Here is an 18,128-nt window from a genome sequence, read left to right on the forward strand (position 1 = left end):
TCAAACCGATATACGTAAACAGAGCTGAACGTTCATTTGGGTAACAAATGGCTATCGACAAATAAACTTTCGATAAAAACCAAATATCATTTCTTTGTTACATACAGTGTGTGCATTCAAAATTATAATCTCAATTATATGTATATATTTAAATGATTGACACCCATTAATAATATACACGATATAAATTATAATTTATCTCTCTTTCTCCTCACTTACGTAACGTGGGGAGAAAATTTTGTAGGAGCATTAACTTTCAATAACGTTAATTTTAGAGGAATAGGTGCGATCATGTGACTGATAAAGAAACCACGAAAAAATGTAATATATACGAATAATTAATTAAACTAAGTAACAATTTGAAAAAATATTTCGTTGTTAAACATTTTTAAAATTGATAAAAAAGAAGTTTTATGTTCATTTAAGATTTTTTCAATTTATTTATACATTACATTGATTTTTTAACATTGTTTTTGCAATTGATACATTTATATTGATAATTATATATTTATATTGATAATTATACATTTAATTGATAATTATATATTTAAAGTACGCTTACAAATTATGCCAATTACTTTGACAGTAGTTTTGTCATTATCTATCATATTATTCCATAAACTGCATTTAAGTGGTAAATAACTTGCACAAATATAGTAAAATATTTTTCTTTACCATGATAAACAGTATGATCTTAATGGATCAATGAAATCCATCGTGTTAGGTCAAAGATATACATATAATTAGCATTTTCTTAGTGTAATGTGAAATAATATAAACTTTTTTAAATATTGTGTATCTGTAATATATCTTGCATTATCTTTTTGGTGTTTATTTATACAATTTTTAAGTTCGATACATATTTAAATAATGATTTTGCTCAAAAAGAAAACAATGATGTCGCATGCCTATTATTTAAGAAAAACAATTGAAATATTATAACAGAAAAGACGTTTAGAAGGATGAACTTGATTAAAGGAAGATTTCTAGATACTGATCACAAGAAAGACCAGACATTTTTTATGTTTTTTATGCTTTGAAATCTAACAGAAATTAAAACAGTTTTGTTATATTCTCCATACGAGCTCTGTGACCTCGGGATCTAAAACGTGTGACACATAGATGCATTATAAAATATAAAAACACAATATCAAGATAATTAAAAAAAAAAAAACGATGTTTACTACGCCCATGTGTGCGTTCCATATGACGGAAATACACGCGGTTGATTTTAGCGCGGAGAGTATAGATGTCGCTACAAAAATTAATAGTGTAGCGACCTCTACTTCGAAGAATTTAGATCAACGACATCTATGTTCCGTCGAGATGTATATTTAATATAAACAATAGAGTATTTAAAAATAGCTATTAATTTTATTATCACCATGGAAATGTTTACTGCCACTTATATATATTGTAGCCATANTTCGTTATTTCGTTATTTCGTTATTTCGTCATTTAAATTCTATTATGTAAACTTCATTAAATTATTAGTAATTGTATATTTTGTGATAATGGTATTTTTATATAAACAACAAAAATCAATTACGGAGTTATTTATTTATTTATTTATAGCATTGTGATACAAATATAAATTATCACAATCGCTATAATAGTAGTAAATTTGGAAAATTTAAATTAGATCTTTAAAATACAATAGTGATCTTATATCTGTTTAATTTTTCGCACAACCATTATATTTAAATTGTAGACGAACATAATTGTAATGTCAATACATCATATGGAATATTGTATAATTATAATCTTGAAATTATTAATACGTTTGCGAATCTACTTACATTGCTTGATGTTTGCGTCAAGAAACGATGATATTGCAATGCTAATTACAAAATAAAAATAACATTACAGCTTATTTAGATCGATAATACTTTTCTTTCGATATTTATCTGCAGCCAAAAATTATAGAGTTTAAAACGTTTCTAGAAAGAATCGTGGCATCAATAAGCTTTACAAATCTCGAAAAATCTCGTTGCAATGTTCTGATTTCGACAACTTCAGACAAAATAAATGCTACCAAATATAAAAGTACGATGAAAACAGTTACGCATTGTTTCAAATATCAAAGAAACATGTGTAAATGTTGAGATTATATCTGTCTTTTAGTTTTATTAGTTAGAATATAATAAAACAAGTTTTCTGGGTAATGTAAGAACACAATAAAAACGTTAACGGTGTTACGATGCTTATTAATTAAAAACTGTTTATGCAACATTATTATAATAGTGCAACCAGGAACGGTCCAAAAATAATACATTCAGTGTTGTATTATAAATGGCCCTATTATTCACAAGCATGTGGGATTCTACAATGTTTTTGAGCACCTTAACCCCAAAATTTTATGTTGCACTCACTGGAACGTCATCTTTGATTTCTGGATTAATTCTAATTTTTGAATGGTGGTATTTTAGAAAATATGGCACATCTTTTATTGAACAAGTATCTTTAAATCATATTTCACCATGGATTGGTGGTGGTGATAGTGGAGCAGATGGCAATAATTCAAGTCTAAATGGTTCGAATTCAAATCAACAAAATGTTCCAGAATGTAAAGTTTGGCGTAATCCAATAAATTTATTTAGAGGGGCTGAATATCAAAGATTTTATTGGGCTACGAACAAAGAACCATTAACATATTATGATATGAACTTGTCTGCTCAAGATCATCAAACATTTTTTACCTGTGAAGGCGATACAGGTAAATATTGATTAAGTAATATTATAAAATTATTACAAATTAGCATATTGTCAAATATTGTTTACTTTTAATAGGTAAAGCTGAGTATGAAATTATGCAAACAGCTTGGAGAGAGCGAAATCCAGTAGTTCGAATAAAAGCTGCACACAGTGCCCTTGAGCGTAATCCTGATTGTGCTCCTGCATATATTTTACTTGCTGAAGAAGAAGCTACTACTATTGTAGAAGCAGAAAAAATTTTAAAGCAAGCTTTGAAAGTAGCAGAGAACAATTATAGAAAATCTCAAAGTACTCAACATCAAGGAGCTATTGCAGAGGCTATACACAGAAGAGATACAAATGTTTTAATTTATGTTAAACGAAGATTAGCTATGTGTGCAAGAAAATTAGGAAAATTGAAAGAAGCAGTAAAAATGTTTAGAGATCTGACAAAAGAAGTTCCACCAATTATGAATGTATTAAACATTCATGAAAATTTAATTGAAGCTTTATTAGAAATGCAAGCATATGCAGATGTTCAAGCAGTATTAGCAAAATACGATGATATTAGTTTACCAAAATCAGCAACTATTTGTTATACAGCTGCACTATTAAAAGCAAGAGTAGTTGCTGATAAATTTTCAACAGATATTGCTAGTAAAAGAGGTTTAACTACTCCAGAAATGATAGCAGTTGAAGCTATTCACAGAGCTGTTGAATTTAATCCTCATGTACCTAAATATTTATTAGAAATGAAACCTTTAATTTTGCCTCCAGAACATGTATTAAAAAGAGGGGATTCTGAAGCAATTGCTTATGCATTCTTCCATCTTGCACATTGGAAACAAATGGAAGGTGCTCTTAATTTATTACATTGTACATGGGAAGGTACTTTTAGAATGTTACCTTATCCTTTAGAAAGGGGACATTTATTTTATCCATATCCAACATGCACTGAATGTGCAGATCGTGAATTGTTACCGTCATTTCACGATGTTAGCGTTTATCCTAAAAAGGAGTTGCCCTTTTTTATTTTGTTTACAGCAGGTCTGTGCTCCTTTACCGCGCTTTTAGCACTTTTAACACATCAATATCCCGATACTATGGGTGTAGTTGCACGGTCAATGCTTGTCTGGTTTTCTCATCCATTTTGTTATATTCTAGATAAATTGGAAGCAATTTTACCTTCTAATTTATTACAACAGCTTTCTAGAATATAAGGTATTTTAACGATCTCTCTGTAATCATAATTTATTGTGATATTTATGATACTTATGCTTTCATTGTCATATTCATCAATTATAGGATATGAAATCATGTGTATTCTGTGATGAATTTTTATTATCGATATGATACATTGACAAATTACTAATTGTAAATTTTCGTTTTCCTTCTTATAATAAATTATACTCAGACTTTGTTTTATATCCTGTTTGTTTTATATCTTCACTAAAACAATTATTAAGCTCAGCAACAATTATTAAACTTTATCTACATTTACATTATTTTATTTATAAATAGTATTTATTTATTCTTGCAATTTAGTACAAATTAAAGAATCATAAATATTATATTTCTAATACCAGATAAAATCTACATACATATATTAAATATTTATACTAACATTATATATTAATACAGTAGTATTATGAATGTCTATAAAGTATGATGATAAATAAATACATATATAACAAAAATAATAAATATTCTTGAGCTCTTTACATCATTCACTGCTGGTTGGAGTCTTATTTTATTTCTGTATTCTGTAACCGGAACCGGAACCGGTATCTGCAACCAGCCGTGACGGACTTTCGAATTATAAAATTTTTTAATTCTGTTATTGTTAATCATATTCTTGCTAAAATAAAAGCACCGCAGAGTTCTTCAAGTCTTTTTTTCACTGTTAGATAATTGGAGCTACCAAGGTTGATTTTATAACTGAATTACTGCTGAAGGTTTCTCAGCTGATACTACGCAAGTTGAATTCTGAATCTTCGATGTGCGCTGCGCAGGTTTCATAAAGTGGTTGATAGTTTGCAGACTAGATAGGAATCTGAAACGTAGTACAATAAATGAAATACAATAAATGAAATACAAAAAGAAAAGTCGTAAAATATCTGTGGTAGAAAAGGAGATAAAAAAAAGTGATACGAAGGTCATATTATCACATAAGAATTGTACCAAGAAATACAGTATTTCATAATTTTCAGACTTTGGTAGTTCTTGCAATGAATCGGGATCCCCGTAGTCTTCCGAAACGCTCAAAGGTAATCCACTTTAGATTTAAGACGAGTCAAATAATTAATAAAAATTAGTAAAAATTATTTTAATATATTTTGTTTTGTAAATATCTTTATTAGTAATAAGTAGGTAATAATTTACATTAATGATAAAGTGCAACAAGGAAATAATAATAATTTAGATTAATAAGATATTTCAATTGTTATTATAATTTTATAATGAATTGAAGTTCATGAATGTTTCGCCTTGCTTTTATAAGACTATTTGTTTAGTTAGTTTTTTAAAAAATTACTTTCTATTAAGGTACATTAACTTTTTATAGATGTATAAAACACAGACATAAATTTTTAGGCACTGATTTTATGAAAATTAACATTTTCAGTCTTTAAAATTTTTTTATTGATATTATGTACACGATAATTAAGCATAAATCAATAAATTCTAAAATATTTTTAATGTTTTAAAAATTACATATTTAATTAATTAAGGACTTTTAAAATTTCTTATGACTGATGATATCTTAATGTGTATGTATTTATAGAAATATTAATATTTAATTAACGATTGAAAATGTTGCATAGTAATCAATGTATAATTAATAAAAATTCAAATAACCTTGAATCAATTTTGTACTTCTTTGTTCACATTCTTGTATTCAAATCTTTTTACCTAATCTAAGATGTTTGGGTATATCAATTAACAATAGATTTGATTAGATTTTATATTTATTTAATAATTGATATTATCAATAGCTCATAATTAGTGGCGAAATAACAAGGCAAATCAGAGATGTTAATGTTTCGAATTGTAGAGAAAATGTAGAATTTATTTGATAGAATTAATGAAAAATTTTGGACAATTAGAATTGCTTACTGTAAATAGCAAATTTGCTAAATATTCAACAAAAACTAGTGTAGGAATATTACGCAATCGTATTATTAAAATGCAAAGTGTATTGAGCATTATGCAATATCAATTATTCTTAATCTCTGATCCGCCTTTCTATTATGAGACGGGTATGACAGAAAAAAAGAGAGTTAAGACACTTGGAAGTCAGAGAGCCCAGATTTCATATACGGGCTGACTCGCTATGACTTTGATTTTACTTCAAACATTCTCAATTAAGCTTAACTAATAAGTGATAAAATTTGTCACTTTATGTACAATACTTCTTTACTTTATAATTTACTTACTTAAACGAACATATGTAACGCAGAAATACTATTAAATAACTATCTTCACACAACTAAGATATTCGCATTATCACTATTAATGTATGTGTGCAATAAGAACATGTAAAAACTTTCAAATGTGATCCTTAATTTTTACTATATAATTATTCTTAGCATATCATTATAACTAAATGTATTTATAGTAGTAGTAATCTATAAAGTAGGAAATATTTTGAGTATTCGTTTCCTGCGCTAATATCTGAGCTTGTGTACATGCTTCTTTTATTCGAAGATTCTGCATGAATCTTAAACACTGTTTAATTCCTTCATACCATCATGGTGGGATTGCTTATTGCCGAAAATTAACTACGAAAGGAATTTGACAAAAGTTCACGCAATGTATTTATGTACAAACTATAGATTGTCCTTTTTGTAATGGATCAGTTTTGTCAGTAGATCAACGCACATAGTCACTTCACTGTGTTTGGATTTGATCGTTCCGCCATTTTCTACAAATAAGGCACCTTTAACAAATTACGCTGTTATAGGCTGTTACGATCTAGCAGTCCAACATTCAGTCAACGTCACAAAGTCTGCACCGACGATAGTTAACTTGAGTTGCCAATAAGGCAAACATAGTCATTTTAACGTATACAACAAAACCAATTATTTAATATTTAATATTACTTAACGTAACAATTAAAATTTCATAAATTATTCCCTGTTTCATTTACCATTTTCTTTTTTTTTTTTTTTTACAGCCGAGACATAAAATTTTTGTAAACAATGTTTTTCACCAATTATTTTTAATTATCAATGAATATAATATTTGTACAAATGTTTATAAAGATAATTATTATAGTATTTTAAGAAACTAAGGAATAATTCAGGAGTAAATAAAATTAATCTATTGAAATTAGCTTATCCTATATATATTTGGAATAAATCTATTTTTTTTTTTTAGATAGCATTTCCCATTTATCGATCATACTTGTATTTGATCGGATAATTAACTTCAACGATAATTTGTGCATACGGAATGCTATAAAGTTTAAATGTTTCTGGAAGTACCACATTATTAACGTAAGTTTTTTTCTCACTTTCTTATAAAAATCATTATCTTTCATTGCCAGATGGATAGAAATTGATATTATTATTATTATTAAAGAGTGCCATTTGCAAAATACTGATACCGATCGTATAATTTAGTAGACCACGAGTGGATACTGGCTTCGACTAAATCTTCTACATGCCGACGTAATTGATCTTCCGTTAATGTTAGATGGAATCTATTTTTTAACCCTTGAACTGTTGCTGCTCCGCCACTACGAAAACATGGAAGTTGCGATCCTGTAATAATAAATAATACGTAAATAAATTAATTATTACATTAAGTTTGTACAAACTTATGTACAAACTTTACCTGACAACATTATTTCTACTAGATTTACTATTTTTTCCATATGTTTTCGTGCTGCGATTAATCCTTGTAGAATTAAAGTTTTAAATTCTTGAAATTGTTTAGATTGGCTTCCGCCCATTACTTCCACAAATTCTGGGGTTAATTTGAACGGACTAGTCTCAAATCCTAAGTTTCTTGGTGAAGTTGAAAGAATAAATCCAAAGTCTATGTGTATTAAGTGACCATCACTATGAAGTAAAATATTCCCGTTATGACGATCTTTAACCTGAATAAGATAACAGACAAGACAGTACGCTGCGCAACTTTGAATAAAGTTTCTTTGCGCAATAATAAATGCTTCTGACATAGATGGGCCAAATTCTCGTTCAAAATATTGATAAAGTGTTAATTGGCATTGTTTCTTCACTTGGTGAAGTGACACAGTATTTAAAATTGGCTCGATTAAACCACTATCATTTGATAAGCACAAAATTCTGTAAAATGAAATTTCATATTCAACAAATTGTTTTATAATAAAATGTTAAAATATATATGATAATAAAATCATTCATACTTGTATGGCCGCACCCAGAGAGGTACTTGCTCATCTTGCCAAATTTTTTGTAACATTGAAAGTAATTGTGAAGCAAGAAGTTCTTGTCGAAGATCATCACCACATTTTACAATAACAGCAAGAAGCCTCCAAGATGCTAGATGACCATATGGACTGGAAGATCTTATGCGACGTTGTTTTAATTCCCATGGTTCCTTCAAAACCGCAGCCGATGGATCTTCTGGATCATGATTAAACGTTGCACTAGGTGCAGCGGCCATTTCACTTAACCGCCTTTTTATATCACCAGGTACAAATATTGGTTCTTTACTGTCTGATGAGTCTTGACTTAATTGAGATATTGTGTCTCTATCTTTTGGCTTTCGAAGTTGTAAATACTATGTAGAAAAGTGAAATTATTGAAACTTAATGTTTTAGTTAAATTTTGATTAGAAGAAAAAGAAAAAAAATTTGTATAAATAAATAAATACCTGTTGCGTGATTTCATCATCTTCTTGACTCCAACAATCATTAGGATCGTCATCAGGAAAATTAAATGCAACTTCCGTACTTCTAACCGAATACGGAGAAATATTTTTTACCGGAGTTTGTCTAATCGGTGGCATGTTCTGTTGTGTTTCTGAAGTGGATATGTTTGATGAACCCATTACATTAGATTGTTCGCCTCCAGTTAAATTTTCTTCAGATTTAGTATGCCTTAATGAACATCCCACTATTTTTGTCGGCACAGGTGACGTATATATATCTTCTACTTCTAACACTTCAACATAAATTATGTATGGTGCCTACGTATTTTAAAACATATTAATATGTATCGATAAAAAGAAATCACAGTTATAATTCTAACAAATTATTTAAAATTCTTCACCTTATCTTTGCTATTAAGGACAGCAGCATATTGTGGTGGCACTCGTACGATATGATGTGGTATTGAACTATGCAAAGGAAGCCACACCCTTGCAGGGAGATTCAAATTAAGAGTATTAAGCTCCGCTATTAATTGAACAGTTTTACTTTCCTTTGTTGGAATAGTTCCAAGTAATTTACCAATTGATATTAATGCTTGTATAAATTCAAGTTCTGGAGCAAGACGTGGCGCCTACAAATAAAAAATTATATCTTAATTAAATTTACACACGAATAAGACATCTAAATGTTTAAGAAAAATAATTAAATTACATTGCAAAAACAATCGGTCTTTTGTCCTCGTAAATCATTTACCACACCTTGGCAGGAGTAAAAACAGGTACAACCATTATCAAATGCTCGACCAGAGCTCAGGTCCCCAAGACTTACTTTATTTATGGTACCTTAAAATAAATCGTAATATGATGAAATTCATCTTTGCATAAAATTTGTTACTTCTATTATTATTATTTCACAATAAAACAGCAGGTTAATTTGCATAATTCATCTACCGGAATGGCTACGACGTAGAGTTTGAAATAATCCAGTGGCATCAGATTGAGATCTTTGGTGTGTCTTTTTATTAGGTGATGTGATACTTTGCATCGGAGTTAATGATGATAGTATAGGAGTTTGCAATCCAGTTACACGTTTTTTATTCTCATTTCCTTTTGGCCTAATGTTTCGTGTAGAAAGAAAAAATGATATCGTTTTTATATCGTTGATATTTTCATAATATTTTTTTATTTCATTACTACCTGAGTTCATCTGAGAGAATAAGATTTTTTAGTTTGGTCCCATGAGATTTCTTTTTGGATGGCAAATGAGCGTCGGAACTGTATGCATCTAATAGCCAGGCACATTTTAACGAAAAATCAGCAGACTGTCTACATCTAGTGAATAAACAAGTTACATTGTTTTAATAATTATTTGTGAAATTTTCCCTTCAATCTTTTACTTTTCTTTTACCAACATATACTTACCTATGGACAAGATATGGATAAAGGACTTCTGTAACATCATGAAGTTGTATATACATCACAACTAATTGTGGCAAATAGAAGTCCACCTCATTATCTGGGAAACTAAACATCTTGTTTCCTAAAAAATTTTATATATATTTCTCGTCGCTTGTAAAATATTTTTGTTACTGTTACTGCTAAAGATAAATATCTTTAAATATTGTGGGCTATACAATCTATCCACATCAATGAAATACAAAAAACAAATCTTGGCAACACAAATTGATAAATAATTGCAAATCGTATTAATTTAATTACATGATACTAACACATACATAAATCGATGTTGATACTTACCAAGGTAGCTCTGAACGCCAGGCTCTTTAGAATTGAAAAGATAAGAGATTGCCATAGACATGTCAAAAATCTGGCTTTCGAATAATCTGAGTAAACAACCCTCGGATGGTTTCGGTTGCACTGTCTCTTGCCTTCGGCAAACGATACCAGTCTGCTTTTTCACAGCAGCCTCGCTAGTCTCCGATTGCACAGCGGTCCCGCAACACAAAGTCATAGCCGCGCCGGTCAGCTCACTCTGTTTATCGTTCACTGGCGAGACCTCCATAGAATTTTGGAAGTCTCGCGTGTCGAGCGTCACACCATCAGCGGTGCGTCGTTGTTCGTCGTGCGCGTACTCGTGGCCATCGAGTTCCTTGACCGTACAGACATGATTGGAACGCGATTCCTGCGAACTGTGATCACCACTGCTCGTGTTCTCGTGTTTATGCGGCTCACTAGCAGTACTACTACAATCACTATCCTTTTTTGTTGAAGGTTCACTCAAGTGCACCAGTTCCACAGGTGACACTGGCATCGACACCGACACTGAGACCGGGACACTAGTTACTTCGCCGTCCACCACATCCACGCTATCCATATCACCTGGCTGGGATAACGAGGAGTCGAGGCTCTCACGGCTGTGCAGATGATCGACGCTCGACTCCCTGGTGGCGGCGTTCGTCGCGTCGCTGGAACCGCTATCGGAACCACAAAGTATACCAGAGTCGTCCGATCCGAGGCTGGCCAGATCGTCGCGTTCCCGGCTGCGAGTTTTGCACGCCGGTACCGCGGCCGCTTTAGCTGCGGCGGGAGCCGGTGTCGTCTCGCATTCTGGACTCGGTGTAACGTCCACTTCCGGGATACGCTGCAGCGCGGAATCGAGACTTCGATTTCTGTGATGGTGCGTCAGCGTGGTCGCGCTTGCCTGTGGTACAGGCGGCAATAAAATACCCATTGACCTGCAAACACAATCAGTGCAGTCAAATGAATTTTCAAATTAGCCAGCTCTGATCGTAAAACTCCTAGCGATTCAAATTGCAATTCTAGCGTTTATGCGCAGTTACGCAGTATTTCATTTCATTTATTACAGCATTTACATATTAATTAACTGAATTCGAATGTATTAAACTTCGTATCATTTCATACATTATGAGAGATTTGTGTAAGTCTTCGTAAAAGGAAAAAAGGAAAAACGAAACTTAGAAGATAAGAACGTACGCAAATAGTTTTTAAAAGCACTGTAATTACGTGGATTATACCACACAGATTTGTGTAAACAAGAAAATATGAAAATATTAAAATTCACATGTAATTATCTACATCGCACTGACAGAGATCTTATATTACTTGCATTAATTTTGTATTACCCTATATATTTATAAATAACACAAGAACTCTCTGTGGATGTAGATAACTGAAGCCAAAGAATCGCGTTATCAGAACGATAAATATTCTTATGACGGAAACATATGTAACGTAAACGATAACTTCATTTATATACCTAAAGTCCAAACTATGATTTCGTTGATGCGTGGTCAGCCTATTACGGGTGTTGATCGGTGGATTTGACCGTCCATGCACAAGAGGAACATTACAGTTGGCTAATTTATGTCTTTTGATGTGTGCCACGCTTTCCTGGCGTGTCGATCCACCACTAGGTGTTACGGCCACTACTTCACTCATATTAAAGTTGAACGAGCATCAGCTCGGCTAACAGTCATCTGCTGTTCATGTTGATTGTCCACCTATGGAGAACGATATATACACATGTAATCGAATCATTGAAGCGAATTCCTCTCGTATTAAGAAGATACGTACGTACAAAGCACGATGAGAATCGATGGAAATTATGAAAATAGTCGAACGATTACAGATAAAGGCTAGATCAAATTTCTAAGAAATACGATCGGAGATTACACATTGTTTTTCACATTTATTATTTAACGATGATAAATCGTATGATTTAAATCGGTGTGTGTGTGGGTGTATCAGCGACTCTAAAGTCGTGTATGTTTTACCAGCCAGTTATCAGTGCCATCCGAAATACGATAAAAAATTCATATTTTAGAAAGGTTAAAACATGTATGTTAACGAACCAGCTAATAAATAATGTATCGTCACGTATAATGGGAAAGTTTCTTTATATATCGAATAAACAAATAGCAAAGAAAAAAAACAAACAAATATCATACGTCATTGTTAAATCTTGCATTTAAAAAATCAATCACGTTGGTTTGTAATTGTCTTACGATTGTATTCTGTTTTTCCATTTATGCTTTATTGTATATGTATAAGTATGTACGTATGTATGTATGTATGTACTGATATCTAAGATTCCGTAACTTATCATCTGCGTATATAACAAACGATATTATCTCGAAACTTCAAAGCTTGTAATCTCATTTATAAATTAATAACTCTATTCAAAAATTACAACTGTAATTCCAACTGTAAACATATGTTTTCAATAATTGCGTAACAGACCTGATGAAAAAAGGAAAAAAAAATAAAAAAATCATCTTTTAAAAATGCAGAACAACGGTCAGCCACGCAAGGCGGCACCGTGACAGGAGCGTGAAACTCGTGCTAGGTACGAGAAAGTCGAATGCCAGTCGGAACAAAGCGTACGTCAGAATTTCGTTTCCTACTCCATACGTAAATACTTAAGACACGTTTCCATTTATCTTTCCGTTGTCTTTTCTATTTTATGTTTCGAGAAAAAAAAAAAAAGAACCGAGAGTATTTAACAGCGAAATAGATTACGTTCAAAGATCGCTTTCTATACGAGAATAATTTCATAGCATTTATCGCAAACTGAAATCGTACGAGGCTGCGTGTCGCTTTCCCGCGAGATTAATCAGCGAAACGCCCAGCAAAGTGAAATCCCTGGGAGAGAAATAATTCAATAAGGAAGAAAATGGAGCGAAGTCTAAGAGCGGCGGTATGCCGGCTTTTTACTCTCCCTCTTTTACTCAAAGACTCGTTCTTCCGCTCGGTTCGTATTCACATACTGGCCAGTGGTCGTGCAACGATGGGTGTGCCAGAAGCACAGAAACCACTACTCTATACTGACATCCGATAGATCCACACCCCCATAGACATTATATATCTCTCCCTTATTCGCATTCTTACTCGATCCAATCAATCGAACGTAGTAGTAAACCCCTTCTTCATGTCGAACGAAACACAGTGTCGAAGGGGAGAACAATAAACGGAATGTCAATACAGCTTACCTCGTACTTGAATTCGAAACTTTGTTGCGATTGGGGCTGCACCATGCGTGGACGTCTTCGAATTTTGTCTGTATAGTGCGTATAATAGAGTACGATTGAATAGTATAAGGGATAACGAGCTAGAGGAGGAGGTAGGGGAAAGAGAAAGAGAGAGAGAGAGAGAAAGCAAGAGAAGGAAAAGAAGAAAAGGATGACGATGATACAGTGAACTCCGCGAGTCCGCAAAATCGCCACTAGGTGCGAAAAAGACAACAAGATATCCTTTCCAATGGCAGTCTCAGACTGTCACGCACCGTCTTGTCGTCATTCGTTTTCAGCCGATTTTGCACAATGACTGGCTACGCCCTATATGTTCGCGCACAGAATCACACTTCATCACGTTTGTTTCTGTCCTATCGAATTGCAACGGGCACAGAGATGGACGTTGCACGCGGATCTTTCGGTTCGAGGCTGCAACTAAAAACATGCACAAATCGAATCCCTGTGCCAACGCAGAAGGCGACCTCGCCAAGCTCGACTACTTTTCACACGACGCACTGAATACTATTCTGCACACTGCTGCCAACGAAAGGGATACAAAGTCCAGGCGGCCATTACACAGTGATGTGTTGCAATGAGAGTGAACCCTGTACTTAATAACGAACGTAACAAAGTTTACTCACCGCTATTTAAGATTTAATTGATTCTTAAGCACATCCAATGATTTTATATTACGCAATATTATTTTGTTATAGAAGTTAGGAAGTGATTTGTAGAAAATAAAAAATAATATCTCAAACAAAATTGAAATTGTAAGAAATGAAATCTATACATTTTTTAATACAAGTTAATCATAAATGTTTCGAATCTTGATCCATTATTTCAGACGAATGTAAATAAAGGAAATGAGGAATTCTAAATAGGTAGGAACCTATTCGTCCCTGAACGCACATGTGCACGTATACAGTCATGACTGCGACATACATATGTGTATTTTGATATTGTAGCTAGACTGGCAGTATCAGTATGCTTCTGTTTACGTCGACGCACTAGTAGTGATAATAGTATGGTTGTAAACACTCCTAGCATAAAAAATATTAACTCGAGATAAGGCAGGCACATGCAAATTGTATGACAATTGCTTAAATGTAAATATTTGAAATCATTATACTTTAATCACTGTCAAGGATATAATCATACATGATTATCTGTTCTCCACGATGATTAAAAATAAATGCTCGTTATCAGCTGAAGAATAAAATAAATTAGAAATTGTATTTATTATGTTTCATATAAGATTTGGTGAACGACTAGATTTAAGTTGGCAGTGGTCGCTTAAGAGCTAGAATAGGAAAGGTCGTGCAACTGTAAGTGCAGCTGTACTCTATATGTATACTATGGTGGAGACCAGCACGGCATCAGAATTAGGAATTCGCCTCCAGATGTATCTGCATACCAACGTATATAAACAAGCATTAAATCTTCCATTTAAATTACCTATGAGACGCATTGTTCTTTATATTTCGCACGTGCAATGACAAAGGTATGAAGGCCATGTATGCATACGTAGTATATGCTACATATAATGTTATGATGATTACACAAATCATATAATTATAATTTTTTCTTCATAGAATATTAACTGTATTTTAATTCAAACATGTGCACAATCAAAAAAAACAGGATGCTATGTGAGCAAAATAAACATTCTATAGTGCATGTGTTTCATAATGATGATTATGAACTTTTTAATATAATAAATGTACATGTACAATCTTTAGCGATACACTACGAACCTCTATACGATTATAAATTTTTGATTATATAGTAAAATTTATAATCGCTTTTCCTTCGCAATTATTTGTGCAACGAAATGAATATCCGCGAATCTTCAAAGTAAAAGCGAATAGTCGATGCTTCCTGTAATTTTATACGCTTTCTAACCGTATATAAAAGTAAAAGAGTACACATACGTCACATACATTTATCATCGATTGTTTGACGATCGTCAAGTTACGCTGTTTGTATTGCAGTTTCCACATTTTATTAATTTTAATTCGCGGCTAAATAATAAGATGTACATATCCAGTCTCATTAGACAATTATGAAATACCCACATACCGAATTTCAACAGATGTTTTTCCCATCTACTCCTAACTCGATAAAGCGTATGTTCTGCTTACACTATGCTTCTTAAGCTCTTTGAATATAAAATAAACATGAATTAATTGCAAGAAAAGAACAAAAAAGAAATATTTATGGTAATCTGGTTACGAAATAGGAGGAATTTGTTTCTGAGGAAAATTATTCGTTTATTGTTAGTACTGGCCGCAACCTTTTGCGAGATGCTGGCCTCGAGCCCATAGACATTACAAGAGAATTTTACTATCGCGTTCTATTACACGGTGTAAAGGTATGCTTTTTTATTTTTTACACAATCAATTATGACCCGTATCTTGGATTTTAATTTCTTTATTATATAGTATGGAAGATCCAAGTGCCTGTAACGACTATGAACGACCACAGAATGATCAATTAAGTAAATAGGAAAATAGCCAAGGGTGTTGCTGAAGCTCCGTCCATTTGCACCTGCGGGTCTTCTTCGAAGAATTAGTCACTAGATCGTTAAGAAGCACAAATGGATGGTTTGTGTGATCTGCTTTTATAAACAATCGTTAACCGCACTGCACTTCGCATTCTGCTATACTTTTCTAGTTTGCTATGTCAATAATCCTTGACCTATTCAACATATCAACGACCGATGAAAAAAACGTGGAAAAGCAGTATGACTAAAAAAAACTGTCCTTGCGATTACAATTTAAAAAGATTCATCTATAATCGCTTAGATCTCTGGTATGTAGTTTCTTTAATTTTTTTAGTCAGGTTGGATGGGAACGTTTCTCGATCAAATATCACTGGCTGCATACTGGAAACAGTTGGAACCGGATATTTAAACAGCGATTCCGTAGCTACAGGATAGAAACCAACATGGGTTTCCCTTACCTCTCTTTTAGCATCTCATGATATCGTACGGTCGTATAGCATACATCCGTGTATAGAGTATAGAGTGTAGTGGCCATACGGCATGCGAACGTATACTTGTATGTCCACACACAATGATGATACGCAGTCACCTTAGCAGCGGTGCTCATAATCACAGATTCGCATACTATCATTACATTTGTCAATACCATTGCATAGACTTTTTTTTTAAATATAGAAGATTTTATGCGCATTAACACCTGTAATAGACAGACACGTTGCGTCATTGAAACACTATGAATATTAATGGATATTAATGATCGAAAACATTGAATTCTAAATAGCTAGTGTTGATTGATCTTTGGTATAAAAATTCAAAAGCATGAATTAAAAATCCGTAATCAATCTGCAAATGTTTATACGTATCAACATTTCTGTTTCCTGGTTATACGAGCATGTTCGATAAAGAAACTTTTCGACTATCTGAAAGCACTGGATTTTAAGTATGAGGAGCGAAGTGGAAAATAGCCGTCACGACAGCTCGCTGAACTCTATATATGTCATGTCACCACAACCTTGACCTTCTGCTATAACACCAATTAGATTCAGAAACATTCTTATTCCAGACTCCTCTCGAATCATTGATGCTCGAATAAACTTGAAAACATTCTAAACAACGTTTCTGTCATGAATTTTGTATGTATTACTGCATTGCATAATACTTTGCGAATTAGATATGGATTTTCATTAATTCATTCGTAGCCCATTAATTATGGCTATTTTCAAAAAATCCAGTAATTTTCTTAGCATAATCTCTTTATGTAACCGCAAATTATCAGTTATCAGTGATTTTTCACTTTGTATTAATACTGATTACATGCTAATTATTCTTCGTATATGCGCAATTTTCGATATACGTATATACATTTTCTTTTTCAGTTCTTATCGTAAGCGTTCTTCCATACGTTGTGATTAACCTTACTGATAAAGTCTATATATGAATGACTTGCAGATGTGTTGCTGGTCGTCCTTCCTGCGAGATGTATCATTGACGCATTTGATCTGACGCATTTCACGTCCAATCGTAAATAATGAACTATGCCCGTTTCCTTCTTTTTACAACTGCCAGTTTTCTCAAAATTTTAAACAATTTAGTCTTATGTACATCGCAAACGTTCATGATCTTCCTATTTTGGCAAATGGCATACATTTGATACCATATTTTTCTAAGATTTTTCCTACTCGTTCTACGTTCAGTACAGATGCTCCATCATAATAGTTTCTATTTTCGGTTGGAGGGTTGGCTGCACGTTGTAGGTGCAGATGTTCATTGCTGAGCTAAAAACGTTTAGGGGAAGGTCGAGTTTGATGCTACGTTATTTCCAAGAGATTAACAGACTAATAGATAAATTCGATCTGTTGGGAACATGCATCTGATGATCGTGAAACTAAATGTCATTCTTTTAGGAAAATGTGATGAATCACAATCGACAAATCGAAATTAAAACGAAAAAAGGATTTTCTTCTTATATGATAAAATGAAGATAAAAAAAGAATTTGTCAACCTTGCAGTCCCCTTCAAAAATGAATATAAAATCGTGGGTGGTAATGAGTTTATTCAACAAAGAATGCCCTAGAAAAGGCTTT

At 32.6% G+C, this 18,128-nt stretch overlaps 2 protein-coding genes and 1 long non-coding RNA gene across 3 annotated transcripts; 2 read left to right on the top strand and 1 right to left on the bottom strand.

Moving 5' to 3' along the window:
- The first annotated feature begins 1,877 nt into the window (after positions 1–1,877).
- On the top strand, positions 1,878–4,119 carry LOC122527333 (protein ST7 homolog). The gene is made up of 2 exons (XM_043651415.1): positions 1,878–2,716; positions 2,791–4,119. Exons 1-2 carry the CDS (start codon positions 2,293–2,295, stop codon positions 3,912–3,914), a joined length of 1,548 nt encoding a protein of 515 aa, XP_043507350.1. The 5' UTR covers positions 1,878–2,292; the 3' UTR covers positions 3,915–4,119.
- Positions 4,120–5,642: 1,523 nt separating this feature from the next.
- LOC122527328 (phosphatidylinositol 4-kinase beta) lies at positions 5,643–14,122 on the bottom strand. Its single transcript, XM_043651406.1, has 12 exons — positions 13,521–14,122; positions 11,789–12,032; positions 10,309–11,246; positions 9,973–10,090; positions 9,748–9,882; positions 9,502–9,665; positions 9,263–9,393; positions 8,952–9,182; positions 8,554–8,868; positions 8,084–8,460; positions 7,531–8,003; positions 5,643–7,457 (listed from the first exon to the last, which is right to left on the bottom strand). The coding sequence occupies exons 2-12, from the start codon at positions 11,968–11,970 to the stop codon at positions 7,270–7,272; spliced, it is 3,252 nt and encodes a 1,083-aa protein (XP_043507341.1). The 5' UTR covers positions 11,971–12,032; positions 13,521–14,122; the 3' UTR covers positions 5,643–7,269.
- A 176-nt stretch (positions 14,123–14,298) lies between these two features.
- LOC122527344 lies at positions 14,299–15,594 on the top strand. Its single transcript, XR_006306323.1, has 2 exons — positions 14,299–15,042; positions 15,134–15,594. It is a non-coding gene; the product is annotated as an uncharacterized LOC122527344 (long non-coding RNA).
- The last annotated feature ends 2,534 nt before the right edge of the window (positions 15,595–18,128 follow it).

The sequence above is a fragment of the Frieseomelitta varia genome, unplaced genomic scaffold (genome assembly GCF_011392965.1).
Source record: "Frieseomelitta varia isolate USP_RPSP 00005682 unplaced genomic scaffold, Fvar_1.2 scaffold_215, whole genome shotgun sequence".
In the NCBI taxonomy this organism is placed as follows: Eukaryota; Metazoa; Arthropoda; class Insecta; order Hymenoptera; family Apidae; genus Frieseomelitta; species Frieseomelitta varia.

What these genes read in the sequence shown, in the direction of transcription:
- LOC122527333 (XM_043651415.1), top strand. Translation starts at nt 2,293, where the DNA reads ATGGCCCTATTATTCACAAGCATGTGGGATTCTACAATGTTTTTGAGC. An exon ending in TACCTGTGAAGGCGATACAG is followed by an intron (nt 2,717 to 2,790) that starts GTAAATATTGAT and finishes TACTTTTAATAG; the next exon opens with GTAAAGCTGAGTATGAAATT.
- LOC122527328 (XM_043651406.1), bottom strand. Translation starts at nt 11,970, where the DNA reads ATGAGTGAAGTAGTGGCCGTAACACCTAGTGGTGGATCGACACGCCAG. An exon ending in TATCCATATCTTGTCCATAG is followed by an intron (nt 9,883 to 9,972) that starts GTAAGTATATGT and finishes TTTATTCACTAG; the next exon opens with ATGTAGACAGTCTGCTGATT. An exon ending in TCTACGTCGTAGCCATTCCG is followed by an intron (nt 9,394 to 9,501) that starts GTAGATGAATTA and finishes ATTTATTTTAAG; the next exon opens with GTACCATAAATAAAGTAAGT.